The sequence below is a fragment of the Anguilla rostrata genome, chromosome 1 (genome assembly GCF_018555375.3).
Source record: "Anguilla rostrata isolate EN2019 chromosome 1, ASM1855537v3, whole genome shotgun sequence".
NCBI lineage: Eukaryota > Metazoa > Chordata > Actinopteri > Anguilliformes > Anguillidae > Anguilla > Anguilla rostrata.
This window is the reverse complement of record NC_057933.1, coordinates 57,505,596-57,530,419: the sequence shown is the minus strand read 5'-3', so window position 1 is coordinate 57,530,419 and position 24,824 is coordinate 57,505,596. Positions and strand designations below refer to the sequence as shown.

The 24,824-nt window shown below is 47.7% G+C and overlaps 1 protein-coding gene across 2 annotated transcripts; it reads right to left on the bottom strand.

The window, feature by feature from the left end:
- Positions 1-247: 247 nt before the first annotated feature.
- smarcc1a (SWI/SNF related, matrix associated, actin dependent regulator of chromatin, subfamily c, member 1a) lies at positions 248-24,668 on the bottom strand. Of its 2 annotated transcripts, none has more exons than XM_064344440.1 (28): positions 24,405-24,668; positions 22,791-22,910; positions 22,457-22,542; positions 20,873-20,954; positions 20,566-20,658; positions 19,499-19,568; positions 18,359-18,428; positions 18,001-18,076; positions 17,525-17,650; positions 16,493-16,608; positions 16,129-16,256; positions 15,880-15,939; positions 15,730-15,767; positions 15,370-15,491; positions 14,048-14,119; positions 13,391-13,504; positions 13,103-13,256; positions 12,368-12,478; positions 12,038-12,097; positions 11,341-11,599; positions 10,233-10,394; positions 6,797-6,852; positions 6,150-6,291; positions 5,907-6,058; positions 5,556-5,690; positions 3,704-3,926; positions 2,980-3,126; positions 248-2,383 (listed from the first exon to the last, which is right to left on the bottom strand). In XM_064344440.1, exons 1-28 carry the CDS (start codon positions 24,588-24,590, stop codon positions 2,301-2,303), a joined length of 3,243 nt encoding a protein of 1,080 aa, XP_064200510.1. In that variant the 5' UTR covers positions 24,591-24,668; the 3' UTR covers positions 248-2,300. The 2 variants fall into 2 exon arrangements, with proteins under 2 accessions (XP_064200510.1, XP_064200519.1); XM_064344449.1 differs by having other exon boundaries at positions 17,564-17,650.
- Positions 24,669-24,824: the final 156 nt, after the last annotated feature.

Below are 24,824 nucleotides of genomic sequence, written 5' to 3'. Positions count from 1 at the left end.
GGTGTGAGTGCACAGCATCAGTGCTATTATTATGAGTTTTATTCATATATGCACGCACACACGCAGGCACGCACGCACACACACACACACACACACAGTCCACCTCACAGTATGTTATAAGGAAGAGCTCTACACAGATTGGGACACACAATAAGGCCATATACAATCCTCAGTGTCGTAAGGAGAAAAATCACCAAATGCAACCATGGACAGCAGCTCCAACAGACAGCAGAGTCTTACACTAACGTCAGTTCATACAAAACCACTTTTATTCGACAGTGTTTAGGTCTCAGTACCAATTTAACAATAAAAAAAGCTACAAACTTCAAGAACAGAGAAAAAAAGTAAGCCTATGCAAAGTTCATTTTTATTTTTTTTAAAAATACATTACCATAAAATAAAAAGCAATAAAAGATATATAGGGCAACAGTTTTGGTTCCCATCACCTGTGAGAAAATGTTGTGGGGAGTGCAGTGGGGTGCACACGGGGGCAGAGGGGTGTGGAAATTCACCTGAGGGAGGACAGTCAGCCTCTACACAGCAGTCACAGACAGTACAGAGAGAGAGGGGAAATGAGTGAGATAGAGAGGAAGAGTGAGAGGGTGGCATTGCAAGCCTAACAGTGAGGTGCAGAAGGAAGGAGTGGCATTGCCAGCTACAGTATCAACACCAAAAGGGTGTTCTTAACAGACGGTAAAGAGTAAGACACCTAACGGCACCAGTGGAGCGGAGGTTCTCCATCGCTACAGGCTGAGGGTACAGGGGGAGAAGGGAAGCGCAAGGCCTGCCTGCAGTACAAGCTCAAACCGTGTACATGCCTTCACCTTCCTGTGAGTGTGTACACCTGCGCGTGAGTACATACAGGCAGTAACTATTCCCAGCACTCCCTAACTCCCCCCTACAAGCTACAGCAGAGGCAAGCTAAAAACTCACAGTCCATTGGAAGAGGTATATGCGGACATCCGTGGCACGCGCTGAGAGCAGGAAGTAGAGAGGCTACAGGGAAGATGTGGAAGATACAAATCTCTACGCTACCACTGTCCTCTGTGCTTTGGCAGAGGAGAAACACAAACACACACGCACGCACGCACGTACACACACGTGCGCGCGCACACACGCTATCCAGGGAAAGACACGCAACCCTCCTCAACGGTCCCACAAACAGCAGGCTGCACTGGACGATTCACTCCAACGCCGGTGTCGGCTGCTCCAGTGAATAGTCTGAGGAACGCAGCTTAAAGGTGAGAAGAGGCAGGCTGGGTGACGTGGGGCCGCGGTGGAAACCATGGAAACCGCGCGGCCCCGGCTGGCCAGATGCGGCCCAGCGACGTGCTTGCGCCGTGAGGTCAAGAGACGACCTCAAGCCTGCAAGCACCGGTCCCCAACCAGCCTGATCCAGTGTGTGTACAAACGCACACACAGAGTGCGGCGGGGCAGAGGGGTGCGGGGAGAGGTAGACTTCCAGTGAGAAGATGAGAATGGAGGGGGGGGAGCGATCGAGCGAGCTGTCCCAGGCAGCGCCTGCTTTCATGTCAAGCGTAGCTTGGTGTCAGCTGTTACCAAAGCAGACAGGCGGCTACAGACGCTGTAAAGAGGAAGAGGGGGCAAGCCGCAGAGGAGCTAGCTATAGCGCTATCTAGTGGTGAGGGAGTCAGTGAAAGTAACAGAGGCTGCTCTTGTTCAGTCTATAGTGTATGTGCTCTCTGACAATCCTGTTCACATCAGACATGAACCAATATACATATACGCATCACATTTCAGGGAAAACAAACTCCTCTGGCTGTCTGGCCCTACTGGGGGGGCTGTCAGTGCTGCGCACTCCCTGTAGCACCCCCTGCTTTCCTCGGGCAACACTCACATATAACCAGTGTCAGTACTAGGTAAGAGACAGCCAAACAGTGGCTGTCTCCCAGCTGCCCTGCTAATGCTTGCCAGGATATCATTTCCTGTGTGATCCCCCTGTCTCTGAATGGCATTGCCTGTGATTACAGTGTGTGTGTGTGTGCATGCATCAGCAAATTCCCTGTAGAGCTCAGCGTGTGTGTGCGTGTGCGTGAGTGTGTGTGTCAGGATTTTCCCTGCAGGTAATGCATGTTTATGGGCATGAGGCTGAGGAGGGGGTGTGAATGAGGCAGCACCCTGCCAAAAACCTGAAATCGTAGAGGGGATTGTGGGACGGGGGAAGGGGTGGCTGAACAGACACGGGAGAGGGGTGTCTGTAATGTTCGTGTGGGGGGGGGGGGTGGTTGGGGTCCCTGGGGGATGTGTGTGTGTACATGTGCGGAGTGGGAAGAGGGGTTTTAGTTCTCGGCCACACGGGGCGCTGGAGGTCCCACGGGGGCAGGTGGCATCCCATCAGGCTGTGCAGGGGGAGGGCCGGTGTCTGAGAGAGAGAAATAGCAGTAGAGGGCAGTGGTTAGCAATGCTAACTAAGACCCAGTCCCCACTGCTCAAACACACTGATGGGGTGGGCAGCAGCTGAACAGACAAGTGATGACCTGCAGTGGCATCGGCCATTAGCCTGTACACCGGATCTCTCGGGGGGAAATAGAGGATATATTTATTCACATTACGGGCGGTGGACATTTGATGCAAAATGAACAATAAAACTACTGAAAATCGGCCCTTCCGAAATTGCATCCAAATTAATATCAATTAAATTACACAGCCAAAACCACAGCAAAATTCAATTTTCAATGTAATCCATCCATATGTTTTGCTAGCATGTTTTCCCCCTCTGAATTTCACATATAACATACACTAACCTTGCAGTACTGTCTGAATATGTTGACACATTATAAGAAGAACATGCATCTTTTGTGGCTCTTACAAAGCAATACAAGACCCAGACGCTATGGGTGCAGAGAAGAGGACGGCGGTGAAAACAGCCACAAGCAGACAGATGCACAGACAGACCAGTACAGACCACAGACATCCTGACACAGATGGAGAGCGGGACTCTGACTGCTGGCTACTCACACATGCCGTTGGGGGCTCCGGGGTGCCGGGGTCCCATCATGGGGGGCATGTTGGGCATGCTGGGCATGTTGGGTTGGGGCTGCCCGACGGGCGGTCCACCGGGCATCATGCGCCCGGGCATAGGCTGGCCGGGGACTCCCATGGGTCCTGCAGGGGAGAAGGCACACAGTGACACAAACCCAAACTCCAAGCAGACCTGGCCACAAAGCCTGCCCTTCCAGGCACACAACAGACCCAGAGATCACAGAACTCGCTCTTCACCAGGACCACGGAGCATGTGGGTGAATGACAAGGATCTCTTAGCTCAGTAAAAGGGACACGGGGTCACAGGTAAAAGGACTTGCATGGGCACAAAGCAGGCTGAATTATGCACCAGGTCCTGGGGAAGCTGGTGCCATACAGACATACAGCAGACACGTATTTGAACAGCAGTGCTGCTCACATGACCTCAGTACACACAAGTACTGCTGTCCCTTACGTAGAAATGATACATTCCACATTCAGGCTGCAACACAGGAAACAACCTGATCAGGACACGGTAACCAGGTCAACAGGACGGATAAGCAGCACTCAAAATAAATGGGCTCGTGCACATTTAGTTCAGATGCCTCCGGCGTTCTTTGCCCTCTGAATGACACTGGCAGGCCGCTGTCTGTCTGGGTGACTCCAGGTTCCAGTGTCGAGCGTCGGTGAGCATGCTCAGTGGGTCCGTGCGAGCGCTCACCTGTCTGTGGGGGGTGGTGCGGGCCCATGGGATGGTGCATGGGCGGGTATCCGGGGTGGCCGAGGTGAACGCTGGGGTTCTGGGCGGCGGCGGCGGCGGCCTGCTGCTGCTGCTGCTGCTGCTGCTGCTCCATCTGCTGGCGGGCCTTCATCTCAGCGTACTTCAGCTGCTCCATGTGGAAGGCCTGCCGCTCCGTCAGCAGCTGCTGCCTCTGCAGCTCCAGCTGTGTGTGTGTGTGTGTGTGTGTGTGTGTGTGCAAGCAGGTGTGTGTGTTTGTGTGTGTAAGCGATATGGAGAAAGACAGAGGGAAGAAGAGTTAGGACCAAGTCATCAGGTATGGACAGGTGAATAAGGAAGTGTGATTTCAAAGAGGAGAAAAAAAAAAACAAACAATCAGTGCAAATTTTTCAGTATGGAGAATTTTAACAAGCTGAAAGGGAGGGAGGGGACAGGGTATCCAGGGTTTCCTGTTGACCCATATACCCCAGGCAGCACACTGGCACTGAATTCCCCTGCCACCAAAGGGAACACAAGGCTACTCCTAGAAGTCTATTAGCTATAGCTGCAAGTTTGCACTGATTGTTTGTTTGTTTTGTCTGATAGCTGAATTGCATACTACAAGCAGATGGGTATAAGGAAGTTTCCTGATAAGTAAATTCGGTGTGTCTAGCAGAAAAAACACAGAGGAGATATATGGAAAATTGAACTAACAATAATAACAAAGCATAAAGATTCTATAAAAGAACAGTAGTGTGTACTTCCTGCAAGAAAACATTCTGTAACTAAAAAATTCACAATTATGTGACATAAAGAAATGAATCCCCTAAGGGGGAAGCAGTATCACACAATTAAAATGGAAGCCATAGGCTAGGTATTGAAAAGTGCCTGATAGACCCATCAGCCCAGGAGGGAGCTTCAGAGCAGAAGAATATCAGTGAATTATTCATTTCAGTTTCAGGTTCCCATGGTGACAGAGGAGCACATTTCTGTCAGCTGTGCATGGTCTCAAAATGACCCAGCTTGCATTATAAAGGTAAGCCTACAGGCAGTATCTCTCACAGACAAAAGACTGCGCAGTTTTCTTCAGAACTGACTGCACATTTTGACGGACTGTCATTTTTAAGAAAAAGGCTGAGGACTTCATCTCGCTAAAAATTCTTCAATTAAACAATCATCTCAATCCTACAATTTGAGATGCAGTGCGGGTGAGAAACAGTTAAACAATATTTCAGCGTTTACTGTGACTTAAAAATGTAAAAATGATGCTCAGGAAGCAAACACGAATAAAAACAAAAACAAATGAAACTTCACAGAATTATATAAAAATGTTTCTTTATTATACTCTATACCCAGTTGGTAAACTGGGTTAGTAACTGTTCTCTGAAACTTTCTGAGCATGTTCCAATCTCCCAGGAAAGTTTTCTCCACCCCAAAAAACTAATATCCACACTGAAGCCACGCCCCTGCCCAGTGAGCCTCACGCACATCTCACCAGTGGAGGAAGCTTAGGCTTGGCTCCGCCCCTGTGGCAGATTATTTTTCACCATTTCTACATGTTATTCTCAGCCTGTGCACTGAGGTAACCTGATGCCCCCAGCCTCTCCCCTGCCCTCTCTGTGAGTTTGCAGCTGGGCCATTGTTCCCCCTCTGTGAGCTCCACTCAAGGGCTCAACTTGTGTGCCTGACACCCCTTCTAATTAAATCTAGACATATTCAGTCATAGGGGCGCCAGGCTGGGTTCCCGAAAGGTAGATCTGCTAGACGAGCACAAATGCTAGCCTTGTTAGCCTGTCATGCTAGTTTTCGCATAGCATGCAATGCGCACTGGTATCCAAATAAAAAACAGACTCACCGCTTCCTTCTCCCGGTCCATGATGGTCTCCAGCTCCTCGAAGTGCCTGAGTTTGATCTCCAGTTTCTTCATTTGGGTCTCCACCAGAAGGGCTACCAGAGACTTGATCTTTCTCTCCTCCACTGCTGCCAAGTGCTGAGAGAACAGAAGGGTTCAGAACAGGACCAAATCACAACACCGAAATACATTTTTAGTGACGCCATTTTGCTCCTCGGCTGAGGCTAAATAGCTTCATTTTCCTGCGCTGGTTGGCTTGTTGTAATGGAGGTGTGGAGGTGAGGTTGTGCCCCTCCGCCTGTGTGTGTGTGTGTGTGTGTGTGTGTGTGTGCGCTCCCGGCCAGCGAGCATCACCTTGGCCTTGGTGGCGGCGGACGCGAGGGCGGCGGCCGCGGCCGTGGCGATGTTCCCCTCCCCGACGTCATGCTCCAGCTTCTTCTGGCCTTCCTCGCCCTCGGCCTCCTTGGGGCCTTCGGCCGTGTCCATGGGCTCCTCCCGGTCCTTATCTGAGACACAGAGGCACGCGGGTCAGCCCGGTTCAGCCCGGCTCAGCTCTCCGGCTCGGCGCCAGGCCTGAGGGACGTCCGCAGCCCCTACCTGCGGTTTTGGCCTCTTCCCCTCCGTCGCTCTCGGCCTCTTCTCGGTCCGCCGGCTCGGCGGGCTCGGTTTTCGGCCTCTCTCCCTCCGCCGGCCTCTCGGCCGACTCGCCTGGCTTCTCCGCCTCGTCCTTGGACTCGGCCTGATGCGCCGCGGGGACGCATCGAGAGAAAAGCCAGAGTCACGCGCCTTAGTGTCTTTACATGGAGCTAATGTGCCCCGTGTTAAGAGGCATGTGTGTGTGGGACATCAACACTGTGGAAGAGTTAATCTTAACCTACAAGGGTCGCCATCTTGACCAGCAGCATCATCATCTTTAGTCATTAATTTGAGCAGGACCCATTGTGACTACGAATGCCTCACAGCAGTGCAAGTTCATTGGTTTTTGGACAATAGCTAGCAGCATTAGTGGCAAGCAGTCTACTGTTTAGAGAAAGTGCTGCAACCGCTAACTGTACAAAATAGAAATGAGTACACAAAATCACACATGGCCACACCCTGATTTCTGACAAAAATAAGGTGAATAGTAACATGAGAATGTGGAATCATTAACTTTACAGCGGAGTGACAGAGCAGTCAGTAAATAACTTACGTTAACCAGTAAGAAGCCCCTTCTCCACACATAAAAACCATGGTCATCAACTCACCTTGTCAGCTTGCTGGGACTCGCCATCGGTCTCCGCCTTCTCCCCCTCTGATGACTCTGCAGGGAAGAGCAAGGGCCGAGCAACAGAGAGAGAACTAAAAACAACAAACCCGACAATCTAATCACCTCTACCCAGCATGCCCCTCATAACAGCTCTGCCACATCATGGACCCCACACTCAACAACTGGCCCCGGTGACCTGAAAAGGTACGGCGGAGCGGGTGAGCGGGTAATGCTGTATAATACCGTATCGCTGGTCTCTTCATTTCCCCACAGAGAGGGTGTGCAAATTCAAGTACATTAACAATAATGAATCAAAATGCTTTTTAGTACCGATGACCCCCTGAGAAAGTATTACGTGGACTACTGCTCACAACTCTGACATGTTCAGAAAAGAAAAAAAAGGGGGGGACGGTGTGACATGTATTTGTTTTGTCCACAGGAAAGCACTGATTTGGTTATAATGCACTATTCTGGCTACATCCTCCTGTATCCCACATTATTAAAAAAAGAGAACTGGCTTTTACCATCGTTGAGAAAAAGGTACAACAGGCCTCCTTTAAGCAGAACTTCATGCCCAACTCCAAAGCAGACAGAAATTGTATCAAGTCAATACGATAGCATTATTTAGCCAAATAGCTCCCTGTCAACCAATCATAAATTGTAGATGAACAGATCAACCAAGCAACTAAAAACCAAGAGCATTTAAAACATGTACATAAAGGCTCTGTCCGTTGACATAAACCCACGCGCTACTTTCGCCAACAGAGATGAGGCAAATTAATCCAGAGACAGGTGGCTGCTAATGGCCTCCGGTAGGAAACTGAACATTTCCTTTTCATGTCTAGCACACTGTGGCTCGGTCCACAGAGTGCAGACAGCCAAGACAATGAACATCCATAATGGAGGAGCACATCATTTAGCTATTGGACTGAATGAAAGATTAATGGAGTAATGCCCATTTCAGCCAAGCAGTGCGATGCAGAGGCCCGGTCTATCCATGTCTTTCCAGCTGAAGTCAAACAGACAGAGGCAGCCTCCTCAAATGTACGACACAGACATGCTGCGTGCATCAGAGCAAAACGCTCTCTCGCCTTTGAACACAGGAAAGAATGTCTGGCCTCCTTTCGGCACTTGGGAACAGGCCGCCGCCCCTCCCGGCCTGGAAGGCCAGGACGAGACCACATTTTCCAGGCCAGAATTCGGATAGAAGGAAAGCGGAATGCTTGGCGTGCCTCCGATCACTACCGCTGGTTACGGTCGGCACAAAGACGGCAGGAAAAGCTTCTCCGGCGGGAGAGGCCACGTTAGAGCCGCGGCTTGGACTCGGCGGCGATTTAAATCACGCTGTTTTACGGCTTAGCGGACGCTTTTATGTGCAGCGGCTTACACAGCCGATATCTGACAGCGCGAGGTTAAGAGCTGTGGCTCGGGTGAGGCTCCTGCCACATCGCGCCGGGGATTTACAGCGCGGCCTTTCACAGCGCGGCTTCATGATGCCGCCGGCCCGCCGCTGCTAGCGCTAGCCATGCGTGGGCCGGACACAATCAGGAACACGCTCAACCCCGCATATCACGACGGAATTAAGAGTCATGGCATCTGCGACTCTCCTGTGGCAGATTAAGGGCATCAGCAGGTCACTCTGTAAGCTAGACGTCCATTTCATACTACAGCAAAAACCCTCATTAAATCTGATGGCACTGAAATTCATATAGTAAACGCAGTGATATTTAATGTACTCGTTTTCATTAACTTTACATAGTTTTTTTTTAGTTGCAATTATATAAGATGGGATTTGTTATTGAACTTGTGCTAAACCTGACGACTGTAGAGAAACAGCAGAAACTGATCCAGGGTCAGAGCTTGGGAGCCTTCCATCAACATCTGCAAAAGACATCCACGCCTCTCAGGGCGAACCGGTCAGGACATCAACAGGCTACAACAGAGCTAAAAGCAGAAAATGACATACACTGGTGCCCTGCTGCAGCAGGAGGACCAGGGTTTTTTTTTTTTTTTTTTTTACTGGACTGAAGCTCACCAGCACTTAGGTGACTGTGCCGCTTAGCCAGCGTGGCAGGCTGTGGCACGCAGGGTTCAGTGACCCAGTTTCTGCTCCTCCCCCTCCACACGGGGACCCATCTGCTAGAGCTGCTCTAATCCACTTAACAGTGCCCCCCGCTGGCCTGCACTGCTTCACCCTCAGCCCCACCCCTGTCTCCACACTGTCCCCCGCTGGCCTGCACTGCTTCACCCTGAGCCTCAGACTCGCTCCCGTCTCCACACTGCCCCCTGCTGGCCAGCACAGCTTCACCCTCAGCCTCGCTCCCGTCTCCACACTGCCCCCTGCTGGCCAGCACAGCTTCACCCTCAGCCTCGCCCCCGTCTCCACACTGCCCCCTGCAGCTCGGTCCAGAACGCGGCCAGCCCCCTGAAGAACCTTCCGGCAGTACGGCTTCAGGGGCTTTGGGCTGAAAGTCTGCCCTCGGGAGGAACACCATTTCAATATTTATGCACTTGTCAGGAATGTGAGAAGGACCCACGATTCTCAAAGCAGGGTTACGGGTCGTCTGGGAGAGACTGGGAACCGTTCAGGCACAGCGACAGCCTGTGCCACAAAGACAGAAGGCAGAGGCCAATGAGATTTGAGACCTACTGACCCGCAAACGTACTGCTTACAATAGCCTTGCACTTGTCTGCTAAAGTTACTGCTATGCTGCCCCCTGCTGACCAAACACACACATACCAGGAACTGTCCACAACAGGGACTATACTGTTCCTGGATCACAGTGCTTTCCACTATACCTCAAGAACTGTGAATATTTATAAAATTAGGGGGGAAGTGCGGAAAAAGCCCGATGGTCACATTTAAGACGTATTGTGTTTTTTTTTTTTTGCAATCCTGCTTCAGTTTGTTTCCCCAGCATTGTTTATAACAGAGTAGTCTATGCCCAGTTCAGCTAAACGCATAGAAATCATTTGGTCTTCAGCTAAACACAGAGACCTTTTCTTTGAGGGTTCCCACCCGTTCCTTATAATTCAGATTTACCCCATTTAGAAAAATAAAATTTTGCATTCCTTACTGAATCAATACGGAGATACAATTTATACCATATTTTCCAACACAAAGTTCCTCACACGCACTCAGTCTTCACTATAGCGAGAATAACATTCTAAATAAAATGAAGATAATTTCACATGTAATTGAGACACAGAATCAATGCAAGCAGCAGCCAACGCTGCAATCACTGTTCCACTGTGCGTGAGCGTGTGTGTGTGTGTTAATCAGTGTATGTCAGAGGTGTGAATGTCGTCAACTGCGGTATCCTATCCTTACAGTAACCTCTGAGATGTGTCACAATTTCCTAACGTTCCTCATTTCTCAGCTTGGAAGGTGCAGCCCTGTTTCTGTCGCGGTGTAAGAGCGGAGGGGGGCGTACCCGTCTTCTCGGGCTCTTCGGGGGCGGTGCCGGCGATGCCACTGCTCTCCAGGCCGTAGGCGGGGTCCACTTTGCCCGTGCTGCGCGCCGCCTCCTGCACCTTCTTCACGTGCGCCTCCACCAGCTCCGCCGGGACCTCCTCCCGCACCCGCGAGAACTCCTCTGAGAACACACGCTCAGTCACACAGGGATCTGCACGGCTGCACCGCGCGTTACACACACCCGTGCTCGGCCAGAGGCCCACACACCGATAAACCGGACACACCATCGATAAACCACACACACCATCGATAAACCTCACACACCATCGATAAACCGGACACACCATCGATAAACCTCACACACCATCGATAAACCTCACACACCATCGATAAACCTCCCACACCATCGAGAAACCTCACACACCATCGATAAACCGGACACACCATCGATAAACCTCACACACCATCGATAAACCTCCCACACCATCGAGAAACCTCACACACCATCGATAAACCTCACACACCATCGATAAACCTCCCACACCATCGAGAAACCTCACACACCATCGATAAACCGGACACACCATCGATAAACCACACACACACACCATCGATAAACCGGACACAACACCGATAAACCTCACACACCACCGATAAACCTCACACACCATCACTTTGCTTAGTCATCCTTCCCATTTCACTCATTTTACAACTTCAATGATGCCCTAACATAAAGAGTCATTTTAATTTAACGAAGGAAATGATGGAAAATAGAAATGAACTCCCTGACAACTCTATTAAACATTTTTTGACTGGACCGCAACAGCGGGGCAAGCCCTATAAACGCGAATGTCTGTGACTGAGTCACTGAGTGATGAAGTTACACCATTGGTCGGCCGGTCCAGCCGTATACTATTCTTTGACCTGGTCTTGTGTTTCCACAATTTTAATGACACCCAAATGTCCACTTGCGGATCATTCATCTATTTTTAGAAACACATTTACTTCTTTTGCCCTCAGACCCTTCTCTTGTCCTCGCCCACAGACGCGCGGACACGCACACTCACAGACGCGCGGACACGCACTCACAGACATGCAGACACACACACACTGGCAGACAAACCCACCAAGTGCAGCCTTGGCAGCGGCGGCAGCCACCCGCGGGTCAACCACAGAAGCCAAGAAGGCCACGGTGCTCATGACCGGGTTTCCGGACTGGCTGAAGGGGACGGGCTGGTAGGCCAGGGGACCCAGCGAGGCGTCCGAGTTCTCCAGGTACGGGTCCTCGATGGGCAGCCGCAGGAAGTGCAGGATGCACTCGTCCTGCGTGCGGCTGCCCACGTGCTCTGACACCTTGTTCCAGTCGTCCTTGTACATCTCCAGGGCCTGAGCGACAGAGAGGGAGTAAAGAGGCAGAGCAGGAGAGAGAGCCAATGGGCGTTAGAGACGCATCACAAAGGGACCGTCAACAGGTGAAGTGTGCACATTTTAAAATAATATTAAAATAATATGTTGCCAATATAGTCCATTACATAATTATTTGTAAGGGATGGGCGGGGCAAGAAAGCAGGAGAGGTAGAGGAAAAACTTTACAGAGTTACAGAAAGCAGGGAATAATTTTCTAAGAAGGGAGTGCATGAAGACCCAAAAGTCCACTATAGACCTACAGGTAAAAATGTATTACATTTCTGCACAATAATGACTGATTATCAAAGACTGGTACAAATACACAAGGGAAATTAAATTCAGAAAGCTATGGCTTTTCTCTGATTGGTGGGTGCAATAATGAGGTTGTGTGTGATTGGTCTAGTGATTTCCACTCACCTCCAGTAGCAGCAGAGTCTCCTGCTCAGTCCACTCCCTGCCGGCACTTGCACCTTTACTCTACAAAGACACAAAGCCTTATATTACAGTTTTTATAATAGCAAATAATTCACTACTCCACCTGCACTATGCACTTAACAATCAATTGAATGAATCACAAAGGAATTAATGTTCAATAATCGATTCATCATATTTCCATCAGTACATTTTACTACTTTCAATCTACAAACAAAGATAAAGAGTGTCCGATGTGGATGCAGGACAGGTTTGAGGGAAAGGGCAGGGTTAGGGTTAGGGTTCAAAGCCTGGAGGGACAGCACGGGGCCCAACCTTGGGGTTCTTCTTGGAGTAGATGTCCGTGCGAAGGCCGAAGTTCTGCAGGTCCGATGGCTTGTCTTTGCCTTTCTCTGGGAAGCTGAGCATCTGCTGGGAGGCTGGAACCTGGAAGGGGGAAAAGGGAGGCCACTGTGACAGAGCACAAGCAGGATGCCACCTCCAGGATACCAACTGACAGGGGCCTATAATGTAGATTTAGGATCACTCTTATTGCATGTATCCTTTTTTTAACTTCTACCACTGTCATATTACATGCATCTTCATCCATACTGCACTTATATCGTTATTTTGATGTTGTAGGTCCATCGTATCTTGTTGTCATGCCTCTTTCTGCCTAGTTTGACATAACTCTCTGACCTGGCCTATGCTTACTCTGTGAACTGGACTTTATGTTCATGGCTATGGATAACTGTTACATAATGAGTATCGTACCTCATCGGACCTGTGTATTGTAGTTGTCCAATGACCTTCGGTATGCACTAATTGTACATCACCATGTAATGTAATCTATAAATATGCTTAGACTGAGTGAGGAGACAAAGCACTGCACTTCACCCTAACTGGGATTGAATAGATGTCAAACAAATAAATATTGTGATACCTATTTTTTCCCAAACATAACCATAAGCATTTGTAAAAGCTTTAGGTATTTCAGGGCGAGTTCTCAGCTCACAGAGTTCACAGGACGAGTGAGCAGATGGGTGTGGGCAGAGGGGGGCGCTGCTGTACCTGTGGGGGGCGGTGGTGGAGGGGCACCAGGCCGGAGGGCGTGTCCGCCAGCACGTTGAAGTGGGGAGTGGGCGGGGGCCCCATGGGGAGGGGCCTGCTGTCAGCGTCCACCTGGTAATTCACCAGGCCCCACTGCTCCAGGAAGGCGTGGACTCTGAGAGGGAGGGCATTTTAAAAAGGCGGTTGTTTTGTTGGGTGCTTTCCAGAGAGCGGGACCCCCAGAGGACGGGGGCCCCCTGGGACCAGAGCTCAGCGCAGCGCCGGGGGGGCGGCAGTCCTGTAACTCACCTCATGACAGCGCACACGTCCCCCGTCAGGTTCCTGCGGCAGGACGTGGAGGTCAGGTACTCCTGGGGGTTCAGCCGGTACGTGTCAATCATGAAGTTTCGGTAGGCCAGGTATCTAAGAGGGGATGAGAATAAACACATTTATATGTGCATATATTAATGCAAATCAACGACCTTTACCAGCACTGCCGGTCAACAGGTTTTCATCCATTCCAAAACGTTCGCACGGTTTGAAAATACGCTACTGCGGCAAAAAGGAGGCAAAGAGCTAGAGGTCTACATCGGGCTAGAAATGAGGACCAAACCCAACTAAGCCCCACATCTTTACGGCCTGACCCAAACAAGCCCAACAAGCTCGTCAAATTTGAAGCCCCTGACAAAATCACAGCATACCTCTGGGCCCTGTCAGGCTTGGGTCAGGATGCAGACCACTACCAATAGCCAAGTGTATTCACAAAGGACTCCACTTTTTTAACGTGAATAACAAAAATGTTAGCATTTTTGTAAAGGGAAACAAATTATAAATATCCTTACTCCGCAATTCTCCGCATTTTGAGCTCATTTTTTTCCATCGCAACTTCTAACCGTTTGCTAACATTTGTCATTCCCTTTCGTGCATGCATGCGTGCCTGAATCGTATGTGCATGTGCGTACTCACATCTCTGGAGTCTTGGACTTATTCTTTCCATTGAAGAACTCTGGCAGTGCTCGTCTTTCAATTTCGTGGATGCTGCAGAGACAACCGACAGAAGGAGAGTGAGTAAGGAAGAGAACACCACAGAGACCCAGCCGTGTCCATAATACACACTTAATGCCACCCCCCCCCCCCCTCCCAAAAAAAAAACATCTAAAGCTTGGAACTCATTAACATCTTCAGTATAACAAGGTGAAAGCAGTCTTCCTGCTGCACTGCAGAACATTAACAATCAGTACAGAATACACCTTCAACATTGCAGCATTATGGTTAAAGTGAAAGACTTCGGCATTAAATGACTTGGCCTTATAATTACTTCAGGCACACGCACACTCCAGCATTGCGCAATGAATATGGTTAGTGTACAGTCTGACATCAGCAGGCTGATTCTGAACACCTTTCTGCTTCAAGGCCCTGAACAATTTTCTTTTTGGACTCCAAAGTGCATAAAATCTTCAAAAAGCAGAACACAAAGCCCTTGAGCAACTGTGATTCACATACTTATTTACCGTGACAGACAGTCAGTGAGCTCTGATTACATCACTGAATGTATAACAGCCTATTTACAATACAATTTTTTTTACTATAAATATAATTACTTGCTGTTCTTGATTTTACATCTTCTCTGTTCCCATTAGTTAAAGTTCAGCCAACAAACAGTTATTTTTTAAAAAGCAGTTGCTGTAAGCAGTGGCTCTAGCCACTTTTACAGACTTAAGTCTAAACTATGAGAGAAAATATGCACGGCACTTTTCTTGGCATGGCACACTGTAATCTCATAGGACATTCTCATTTCAGGCACATGAAAATTCAGCTAATGGTTGTTCCAACAAAACATTTTTTATTTTTAATCCATAGATGTTTCACAGACCTAGGCTATCCAGCTAGCATGCTTACCATTGCAACAACAGCAACTTTGACCAAAGGGATCAAGTTACAGATTTGTTTAAGAGTTGTTTTTTTACAAGATATGAATTATTCACTTTATCCCATCAATAAAATATATTCAGCTAATTATTATTATTATTATTTTTTTTTTTAAAGACTCATTTCAAGATGAGGTGTTCTTCCATTTATTTTTCAGTTCACTTTTCCAATAGGTTTGCTGGTGGTCTTTGTACAGGGTAAAGCCACCCTTTTTGGATTTGAAATGCCACCTACTCTCCAGTGAATCTTCAATACAGTGGTCAGCTACTTCGAGGACCCACTAGCAGAAGGTACATTTCTCTAGTACGCTAAAAGCAAAGAGCTAGAGGCCTGCAAGGGGAGGATGCCAAAGCTCTCACCAGTTGTAGTCAAACCAAGCGGCGTAGCTGGGGATGATGATGTGATGGGTCTGCTCCGTCACATTGTCCTCACTGGAGTCCATCAGGCGATTCACCTCCGCCTTCCCTGGTTCCTCTTCCTCCTGCGCAAGGGGCAGAAAATGCAATAACCTCATGCTTAAGTGGTATTAATTGCAATTGCAAACTTGGGGGTGGGGTGAGGGGTGGAAAGACTGATTGTAAACTAGCCCCCCCGTCAAGGACTTCAATTGCACACTGGGGCACCTGCATGGAAGAAGACCTAAGAATATTGCTGAACTTAAATGGCTCGGCACAGAAGAGTGAAGAAAAGATTACTGGCGACAGGGGCCCTGGTATTACCTTGCCTCCTGAGACCATGGAGTCATCTTCCTGTTCATCTGAAGGAGAAAGCGGAAACAGCAATGAGCAAACCATCTGTCTAGAGAACACAAAGATCACTTCACTCAACTCTCTCTCGCAAACGCACACCTGCACACACACAAAGCTCACCCAGATCCGCCACTGTCCCGCCCTTCACCGGAGTGTTCTCACTGTCCTTCTTGGGGTTCACTGCGGACACCACGGCAGGAGGAAAAGGATCACGGGGGAGTAAAACACAAGTAAAACAGGGTTTCCACTCTCAGCACCACTTCAGCTTGCCATCACAGACATGCGCAGTGTCATAACGCTGTCCTACGAAGCTCCCCGCAGGGATGGCGGGTGGGGGTAAGGACTCGGCGTGAGGCGGGGCGAGCGCACCGTTTTTGGGCAGGGTCACCTCCTCCATGTTGGGGACCGGTGTGGGGTCCTCCATGTCCTTGGTCAGGTCCTCCTCCGGCTCCTCCTCCTCTCGGTGGCCTCGGCGCTTCCAGTACGGCCCTGGGTTCCTGGAAAGGAGAGGGAACAAGAGGGTCACCATGGTAACTAGCGCCCACAACAGACCTGATGGGACAGAACCTTGACCGGTTATTAACCATTAAATTGTGCTTTAAAAATACGAAGGCTATTCCAGCGAGGCAAAGTGAATGCACACACCATGCCCTGGGATAAACTGCTCTTTAATCAATCCGGATTTTGTCCCACTTTTTCAGTTTTGTAAATTTTTTTACGGTGGTGCCCTTACCCCTTTTTGCCCCCCTTCTTGCGGGACTCCGCAGGGGTTGCTGGGGGCGACGGCGAGCGCCTCCTCTTCTTTCCCGAGGCGGCCTTGCGGTCCTTGCGATCGGGTGTACGGGAAGACTGATCAGACGTTGGGATGGAGGATGAAAGAGAGAGCGAGAGGATGAGTGATGAGACGGTCTCACACAGGGTGGGAGGGCGGGGCGGGGGTGACTCAGGGGAGGGACGCGGGGTTGGGAGGGAAGGTGGTGGGGGTGAGAGTGAGGAAACTGTGTGATAGGATGGGTGACGGACGAACGGAGGAATGGACGCACTGCTCTGAAGCACTACGTTCACAGCTGCATGCAACTGGAAGCATACCCAGTACATGGCAGAAATCAGAGACACCTCCCTCTGCCTCTCGCCTGCACACGTACACACACACACACACACACACACACACACACATCTCCCTCTGCCTCTCGCCTGCACACGTACACACACACACCCGCTGCATGCAACTGGACACAACCAGACACAAATCAAACACCTCCCTCTGCCTCTCGCCTGCACACGTACACACACACACACACACCTCCCTCTGCCTCTCGCCTGCACACGTACACACACACACTCCCTCTGCCTCTCGCCTGCACACGTACACACACACACACACACACACACACACACATCTCCCTCTGCCTCTCGCCTGCACACACACACACACACACACACCTCCCTCTGCCTCTCGCCTGCACACGTACACACACACACACACACCTCCCTCTGCCTCTCGCCTGCACACGTACACACACCTCCCTCTGCATCTCGCCTGCACATGTACACACACACACACACACACACACACACCTCCCTCTGCCTCTCGCCTGCACATGTACACACACACACACCTCCCTCTGCCTTTCACCCACACGCGTACACACACACAGAGCTGAAGCAAAAACTTCCTTCAAAGCTACATGCATGGGCACGGCCATTCCCCCCACCGACTACAGCTCCTGTTCCCCGAGAACAGGCACACGGCAGGGGTGCCTACCTCTTCCTCCCGCGGGAAGATGCGCTGGCGGAAACTCACTGGCTTCTTGTTCTCGTCCACTTCATAGTCCTCCTCATTCATCCATTCATTAAAAGCGTCTGTGTCCAGGACCCACTTGGCATGAACCTGCGGGAAGAAACGGGGGTGTCGCGCCAGAAGTGAGGACAGGGGGGCTCAGAGCACGAATGACAAGCAACTCCAGACGTCAATGCGTGGGAACATAACATAAGGGGGAAAATCGTTTAAAACCGAAAACAATGAGCCTTATTTATAGTTCAAATGCAAACTGCAACCAAATATCACATATGTGGACAAAGTGAGCTACTGGGTCACTGCACTGCTTTGCATGTGAATTTGAAAATGATACATTAACAACAAATAAAAACAAAAGGTACAGATTACTACGATTAGGCGACATTGTGAACGCACTGACACTGTCACTTAAAGTAGACATTTGCCCGTGGCTCCGCCCTCACCTTGCACGGTTTCTCTGGGTTGGGCGGCTCCTCCACATCCCCTTCCACATCACTGGCAGATACCCATGTGTCATAGCTGCAGGGCAGGGAGAAGAAAGTGTTCAGGGCCTCAAGGAGAAACAAGCCCACAGGCCAAAAACCCAATTCCTTACTTCCCTTAATGAAAATGGCCATTCTAGAAATGATAGTCACAGTCGGACTAATGAGCCGATTTGCTCCCTGCACATTTTAAAAACGCAGGGCTCTAGAGAGTTTACCATTTTATTAGCATACGTGAGTAAAAATCTGCCAAGTGCCACTACCTTAGCCTCCTTAAAAGATGCTATACATCATAGTTTGATGCATTAGATCATCTCACCTGTCAGGGTACATGCCCCAGTGCACCAGCACCTGTTTGTCCTTCCGCATGACTGGGCGGAGCCACTCCTCTGAAAGAGAACACACAGATGCTTATGAAATGACACACAAAACAAAAGGTTTTGTAACAATTTGTCTAACCATCTACCAAAGCACAGCAGAGCCTTACAGACATTCACAAGCAGCCAGACTTTCACACTCTAGTAGGTGCAGCAATAATAGTACATGCCCTTGCATGGGCATGTACTATTGCACAAGACCTTGCACAAGTTAAAAGAAAAACTCCAGGCTAAAACACTTACATTTTTAGTGAATGTGTAGCAGCAAAGTGCAATTTATTCCAGGGTTTGTTAGCTGATACTAATATATATATATATATATATATTTTACTTTAATGTCCAATTTTTCATTTGCCATCCTGTCAGGCGTCTTCCAGATCTATTCCAGTGCATTATTTTCCTGCTTTACCCAGAACTATTTTCACCACCCCCAAATGCAAGAAGGTTAGCTAAAAGGCTAAAAGCAAAAGTGGAGAGCTTGGCCACGTGAATGGCCACGCCCCCAATTACCTGCAAAGCCACGCGGTTCTGGACTACTAGCTGTTAGCATGGTGGAAATCAGCATGTTCTCTAGATAAATGACTGATTTCTCTCAATAGGAGCACTGCAGAAAGTTGACTAGCCGGGATTCAAGGCAAAACCCCTGACTTGTCGTCCCAAATTGACTGAAATTAATATCTGATACTTATAGGTGGTGCTGCAGTGAATTGAGGACACACTCCCCTATTAAACTCCATTGTAGTTGCTGTGGAAACATCACTGCGTGACGTCACATCATCAAAAGAACTACTTGATTTTAACTTTTAAAAAACTGAAATGCTACACAAAATGGGAAAATAGGACTTGGGTTACGTTTTACGATACCAATATGCAGATTCTAACAATGTCAAAGTCGAATAAAGTTTTAGGTTGGAGTTCTCCTTTAAAAAATATGTAGAGCACTGACAACTGTACTAAAAAATGTTTCCACAAAACCACAAGGGTGTAGCATGGCTTTAAAGAACTACAACAGAACCTAAGTGCATCGCTGTGGCGAGAGACTGCCCCTTCTGTGAGGTGCACGGTCTAAATTTACACCTTACCTTCCTCTGACTGGGCTGGGGAAGGGTAGATGTGGTGCGTGGCCTTGGACTTGTCCTCAGTGATGGAGCCCTGCAGATGGAAAAGATGGAAAGAGAGATCAGACATACGGGCCAGTCAAACTATTGATCCCGGGTTTTTCCGGCATAAACAATTCAGGACGTGGCTGCTTTGAACAAATTTTGGGCCGCTTTCGCAAAAATGTTGGCACCAAAAAAAACATGAACACGAGCCCTGCGCTCCATGGATTTCTAGCGTTTGCGATTGAAATGGAGGTATTACTCTGATGTGGCGCTGTACCAAAATCAGCACAATGCACAAGGAAAGTCTGAACCGAAGAAGAAAGCAAAGCCGCAGCAGCTGTAGTGCACGATCCCACGTTACTGAGTTCCCTGCATTTGGACAGGAAGATCTAGTTTTCTTTTGCGCCCAAGCACATCAGTGGTTGCGTTAACAAAGCATTCCGTTTTTTTATGCAGAAAGAGCCAAAATGCCGCAAAAAAACACTGCATTAAAAAAACGCAGATATTCAGAGGTCCTGTTTTAGGAATACAAAACATGTACAACACACATTAATAACAAGATGCGGTAAATCACGTTATCATGATTAAAGAACCACCCTCTGCCTCATTTTGAGCCACTAAAAACCCAGGGAAAAATTCAAGATGACCAATGATTTGAAAATTAGCATTTACTGCATGTCAATGACATATGTTGCATCATCAAATTGTACCGCGCATTCATCTTGGTAACAGGCAAATACCAAGCTGCTATTATATGAAATCCATATGCCTTGATATTATTGTGCATCCCTAACAACAAAATAATTGATACACCATTAATTTCCATGCCTAAGAGTGAGTGAATGCAAATCGGCCTCAGAGAATGATCTGCATACTATGCATTTCCATTATTCAGACATGCGTGTTTCTGTGGCGATAACACACATGCGCACCCCATTCCCAAACCCTACCCACGAACCAGTGTTTCCATGAAGACAGCCCACCACGTTCCCACAACAAAAAAAGCAGTGCACATATGGACGACCGTCATCACGAAGGCTCCCTACCTGGTGTCTCTTGATGATGTCCTTCAGCTTATTAGCCTGTTTCTGCTCCATTTCAGGGACCAGATACACAATTGGTCGCGTCAGGCAATTGTTCTAAAAGAGAGGCCTGTTAGTCAACCAGTTTACAAGGCAAGCAAAGTGATGCCACACTGACATCTCCATTACGACCCACATAACATTAAATGTCAATATGAACAAGAGAGCACAGGATATACCCTGCATCAGAAACTGCAACCACTGCTTCAGTGGTACATCCACGAGGTCACTCTAAACGCTTATTTTTGCATAGGCATTAGGAGGTCTGTACCTGCACCAAAGTCTTCTCCACATTCATAAACATCTCAACATTCCTGTCCATCCTGGAGGGGTTCTGTAGGTCAAAGCGGCGCCTGTTCAAAGGGAGCAGGACATGGATTGTACACCGTCAGCCCGGCAAACAAGACCAGCATGCCACCACCACCCTCCTCCTGGACATCGGCTCAACAACTAGTAGACATGGGCCGATATCAGTATTACTGTTCACTGCGGTATATAAAAATACAGATGGTGTTAACTGAATACTGTTCAAACCATTTTCAGAGTGCATGTGCGACAAACAGCACAGGAGCAACTTCCTCGTTCTTTCAATATCAGGGTCTTTCCTGCATGCGGGCCATCTAAGTTTATTTTCAAACTGTCTAAGCTGCCTATAGGAGAAATTATACAAAAACAAAAAACACCCACAAAATCAATTAGAAATGGTCCGTGCATTTATTGGGACAATTTGCTCATGAATAATACTGAATTTCGAATGAAGTTTTGACGGCTTTTCACTCTTCTTAAGAAAAATAAACAAACACCAGCAGACTCCGTGGCTCTCCAGGACCAGGACATGAAAGAATACAAAGCTGGTTTTTGTTTTAGCCCAGCACCAAGACACTTGGTTATTTCTATTTAATTAATCAGTTGAATCATGATTTTAAAAATACATTTTTTAAAAATGTCATAAAACTTCTCTCATTTGGGCATTTCCTTCTAACAAAAACAAACATGCCCTTGCACAACACAAAAAATACTGTAACATATCCCTGGTAGTAAGTAATCAACCTGGATTTAACACCAGAGTGTTGCTTGTAAACATCGCTGTCAGTCATCATCTGTGCTTAATTAGTGCCAATTACTTTATCAACATAGTGGTGGTGCAAATGAGATAATTGTTTGAGAATTGCCTAAGGCATCTGCCAACTTTTAACATATTTATATATCATTATTTAATGTAACTGGACAGAATCCCATGAAAATACCCAAAATATGTGACAATGCTTTATGCAAGTATGCAATCTCTTTACAATGGAATGAATGGGAAAGATTTGGGATTTGACACTTCTATGCAAATACCAGAATTATGCGATAATCCATTATGCAATTAAGGGGATTCTACTGTATTATCATTACCCAAAAACATTTCGTGTTGTTACATGGTACAAGTAAAACCAGTGACAAAATGCATTTTTTGAGTGAACGTGTAAAAATAATTTTAATACATTAAGATGGCATTCGTGTGGATTAATTACGTTAAAAGGTTAATATTGTACCTTAGGTTTTGAGTGACAACCCCCCACCCCATTCTGGTACTTACAACGTGAAACCTTTAAATAAATATTTAAATTGTTCTTATGTTTGCCACACGTTTCATTTTTTACAGCCTACATCTCAATGCAATGTGGTGGTCTCTTGAAGACTTTACAGAACTTTGCATACAGATAATATAGGGAGACAATGTATCCAGTTGACAGTGGCTGTAAAGCCAGCCTGACCACAGTCGCTGTCATGCAAAGTTCCCACCAAAGCCCCATTTACTCACCAACTCCCTGCACCAAACATTCACGAGCCCCCTGCGCCATTCACTCACCAGCCTTGCTCACTCTTGAACTTGTACGCAGAGCCCAGGATGTGGCACAGAGCCCCCCCTGCCTTGAAGTCCAGGAAACTCTTTGCCTAATGAACAAAGGCAAATAAAAAAGACAAGTTATGGTAAAACCAGGAGACACCAGCGCTGATAAGCCAACTAATCATATTAAGAAAACACCATGAATTGGTTAAACAAAAATTTTAAAAAACTGAGAACATGGCATTTGCTGAAAACTAGACAGAGGTTTAAAAAAAAAACACAAAAGATATTAACAATTAGTTTGCAGAAAGGGCTATGGCTACTGAGAAGCTTTGGTCAAAACAAGAAAACTCACAGGCAGTTTGGTGAGAGCTGGGTTGTTGACTCTTCTGCCGAAAGCATCCTCCTGGAACTGCAGCAGCTGGACAACCAGGCTTGCCAAAAATTTGCTGGAGGGAGAGTCAGCCTGGACATACTGTGGGACAGGGGCAGTGCATACTCAGTGGCTAGAAAGAATACATAACCTAATAATCAACTTGTAATATGTAACGTGATGTGAACACAAAAACAAAACAAAAAAATCTTAAATTCCCGGATACTGAGCAGTCGGAAGAATCCCCATGAGCAGTTCATATAAGCTAGCCAACGCCATCAGCGGCAGCCCTTGCTAGCTTGACAGATTTGTCCGTGACGCACGGTAAATAAAATATGGTTGTGTATATAAAATGTACATGTAGATGTACTATACATAACAACCAGCCACTTATGTACCGTTATGGTTTACAGGCTTTTTAGCGAATTCCAACTCTTTCTCTAATCTCCTCTCCAACCCCGCCCCCGCTAGAAGCACGCCGGTTACTTTGATAGCAAAAGACGAATGGCTCCGACACAAAAATGTCAAGCGACTTGCATATAAAGGAAAAACTTTTATTAGCAAGTTCTCTCTGATTATTTACTTTTTACATTATCAGTTACATGCAATTTTATATTTATCCTGAAATTTTAAAAATAAGTTTCCATTGCCTTTGTGAAACCTAATACAAACACAAACACGCACCAGAAGCCTTTGTCTGCTTATGCAGACTAAAGCGTGGTTATAGGGTATTTTCAGAAAGCCTGCAGGATGCATAGCTAACAAGCCAATTACCTCAATATGTAACGTTGCAGTCTGATATTGAAATGTAAACACCAATTCAATTCAACAACAAATGATCAAGGTAAACTATTTAGTCGAATTACTATAAGCAATCAACTGTCAGTGATGGCCTACGGGGTTTCATATTCTCCATCCGGCCAGCAAGCTATGAAGCTCACCCGTATGTTTTCATTATTCGACTAATGATAACGTCACTGGAAGCTTGGCTAAGCTTTTGAGTGAACTTGCTTTTCACTCACAATTACATGGATATAAAGATGCTGAATGATAATCCTGGAAATACCTCCAAAAGCTACTTTTTGTGTGATCTCATTCTCAACTCACTTGGCTCAGTACCTACCTAGCGCACAAGCGAACAATAAAACCTCTATTTCTGTTGTGTTTGCAAGATAGCTAGCGTTAGCTACTTCCTTTCTGGTTTACAAGAATCACATTTCCTACGCGTTTGCTTGTAAAAACACAGCAAGTTATCAAGAAATTCGGTGATGGCGAGAACACGTTTATTTTGTTGACACTGAACACAATCGAGCAAGCCAGTTGCCTTTTTAGCTGGTACCAGTTTAACGTCCCAACCCCCTCCCGTTAGTTAGCATTAGCCACAAAGCAAGCAACCCTGTTCAGCTGTTAACCCAATTTGACAAATTAGCGGCACCCTGCAACCATTAAAATTAAGTTTCTATGACGTTATATTATTTGACAAAGACGACAGATGAGGAATGCAGACTGTCTGCATTGCGTGCGATGAACCGGCAAATGTACTGAGGCGCGGGGAAAGGCCAAGGAATCAATGGAGGGTAGCTAGCAAGCGCTAACCTTTTTGTAGTGTTTTCCGATCCACAGACGAACCGACTCTAACTGGGAGACTGTCTCCGCGCTCTCCCAATATTTCGAGGACGGACCACCATCTTTCTTCCTACCAACTGAGGGACCGCTGCCCGCCTGCCCCGTCGCTTGTCCGCTTGAACCCGTTCCCCCCGTCACACTTGCCGATGTCGCCATTGTTAGTTATCCACTGTTATTCCCCTCTAAAACGCGACACTCCACATCGAAGGCCAAAAGTACTATTGCGCAGGCGCGCAATGGAACTGTACAAAGTATCGCGATAAAGCACATTTCTGGGCACTAGCGAGTTCAGTGGGTGTTAGTTTACTCCCGCCATAGACACAGTTCATTGGCCTAAGAAAGCATAAGAAAACCAGACCGGAGCGCTGGAGAGGCTTTCTCCAAAACATG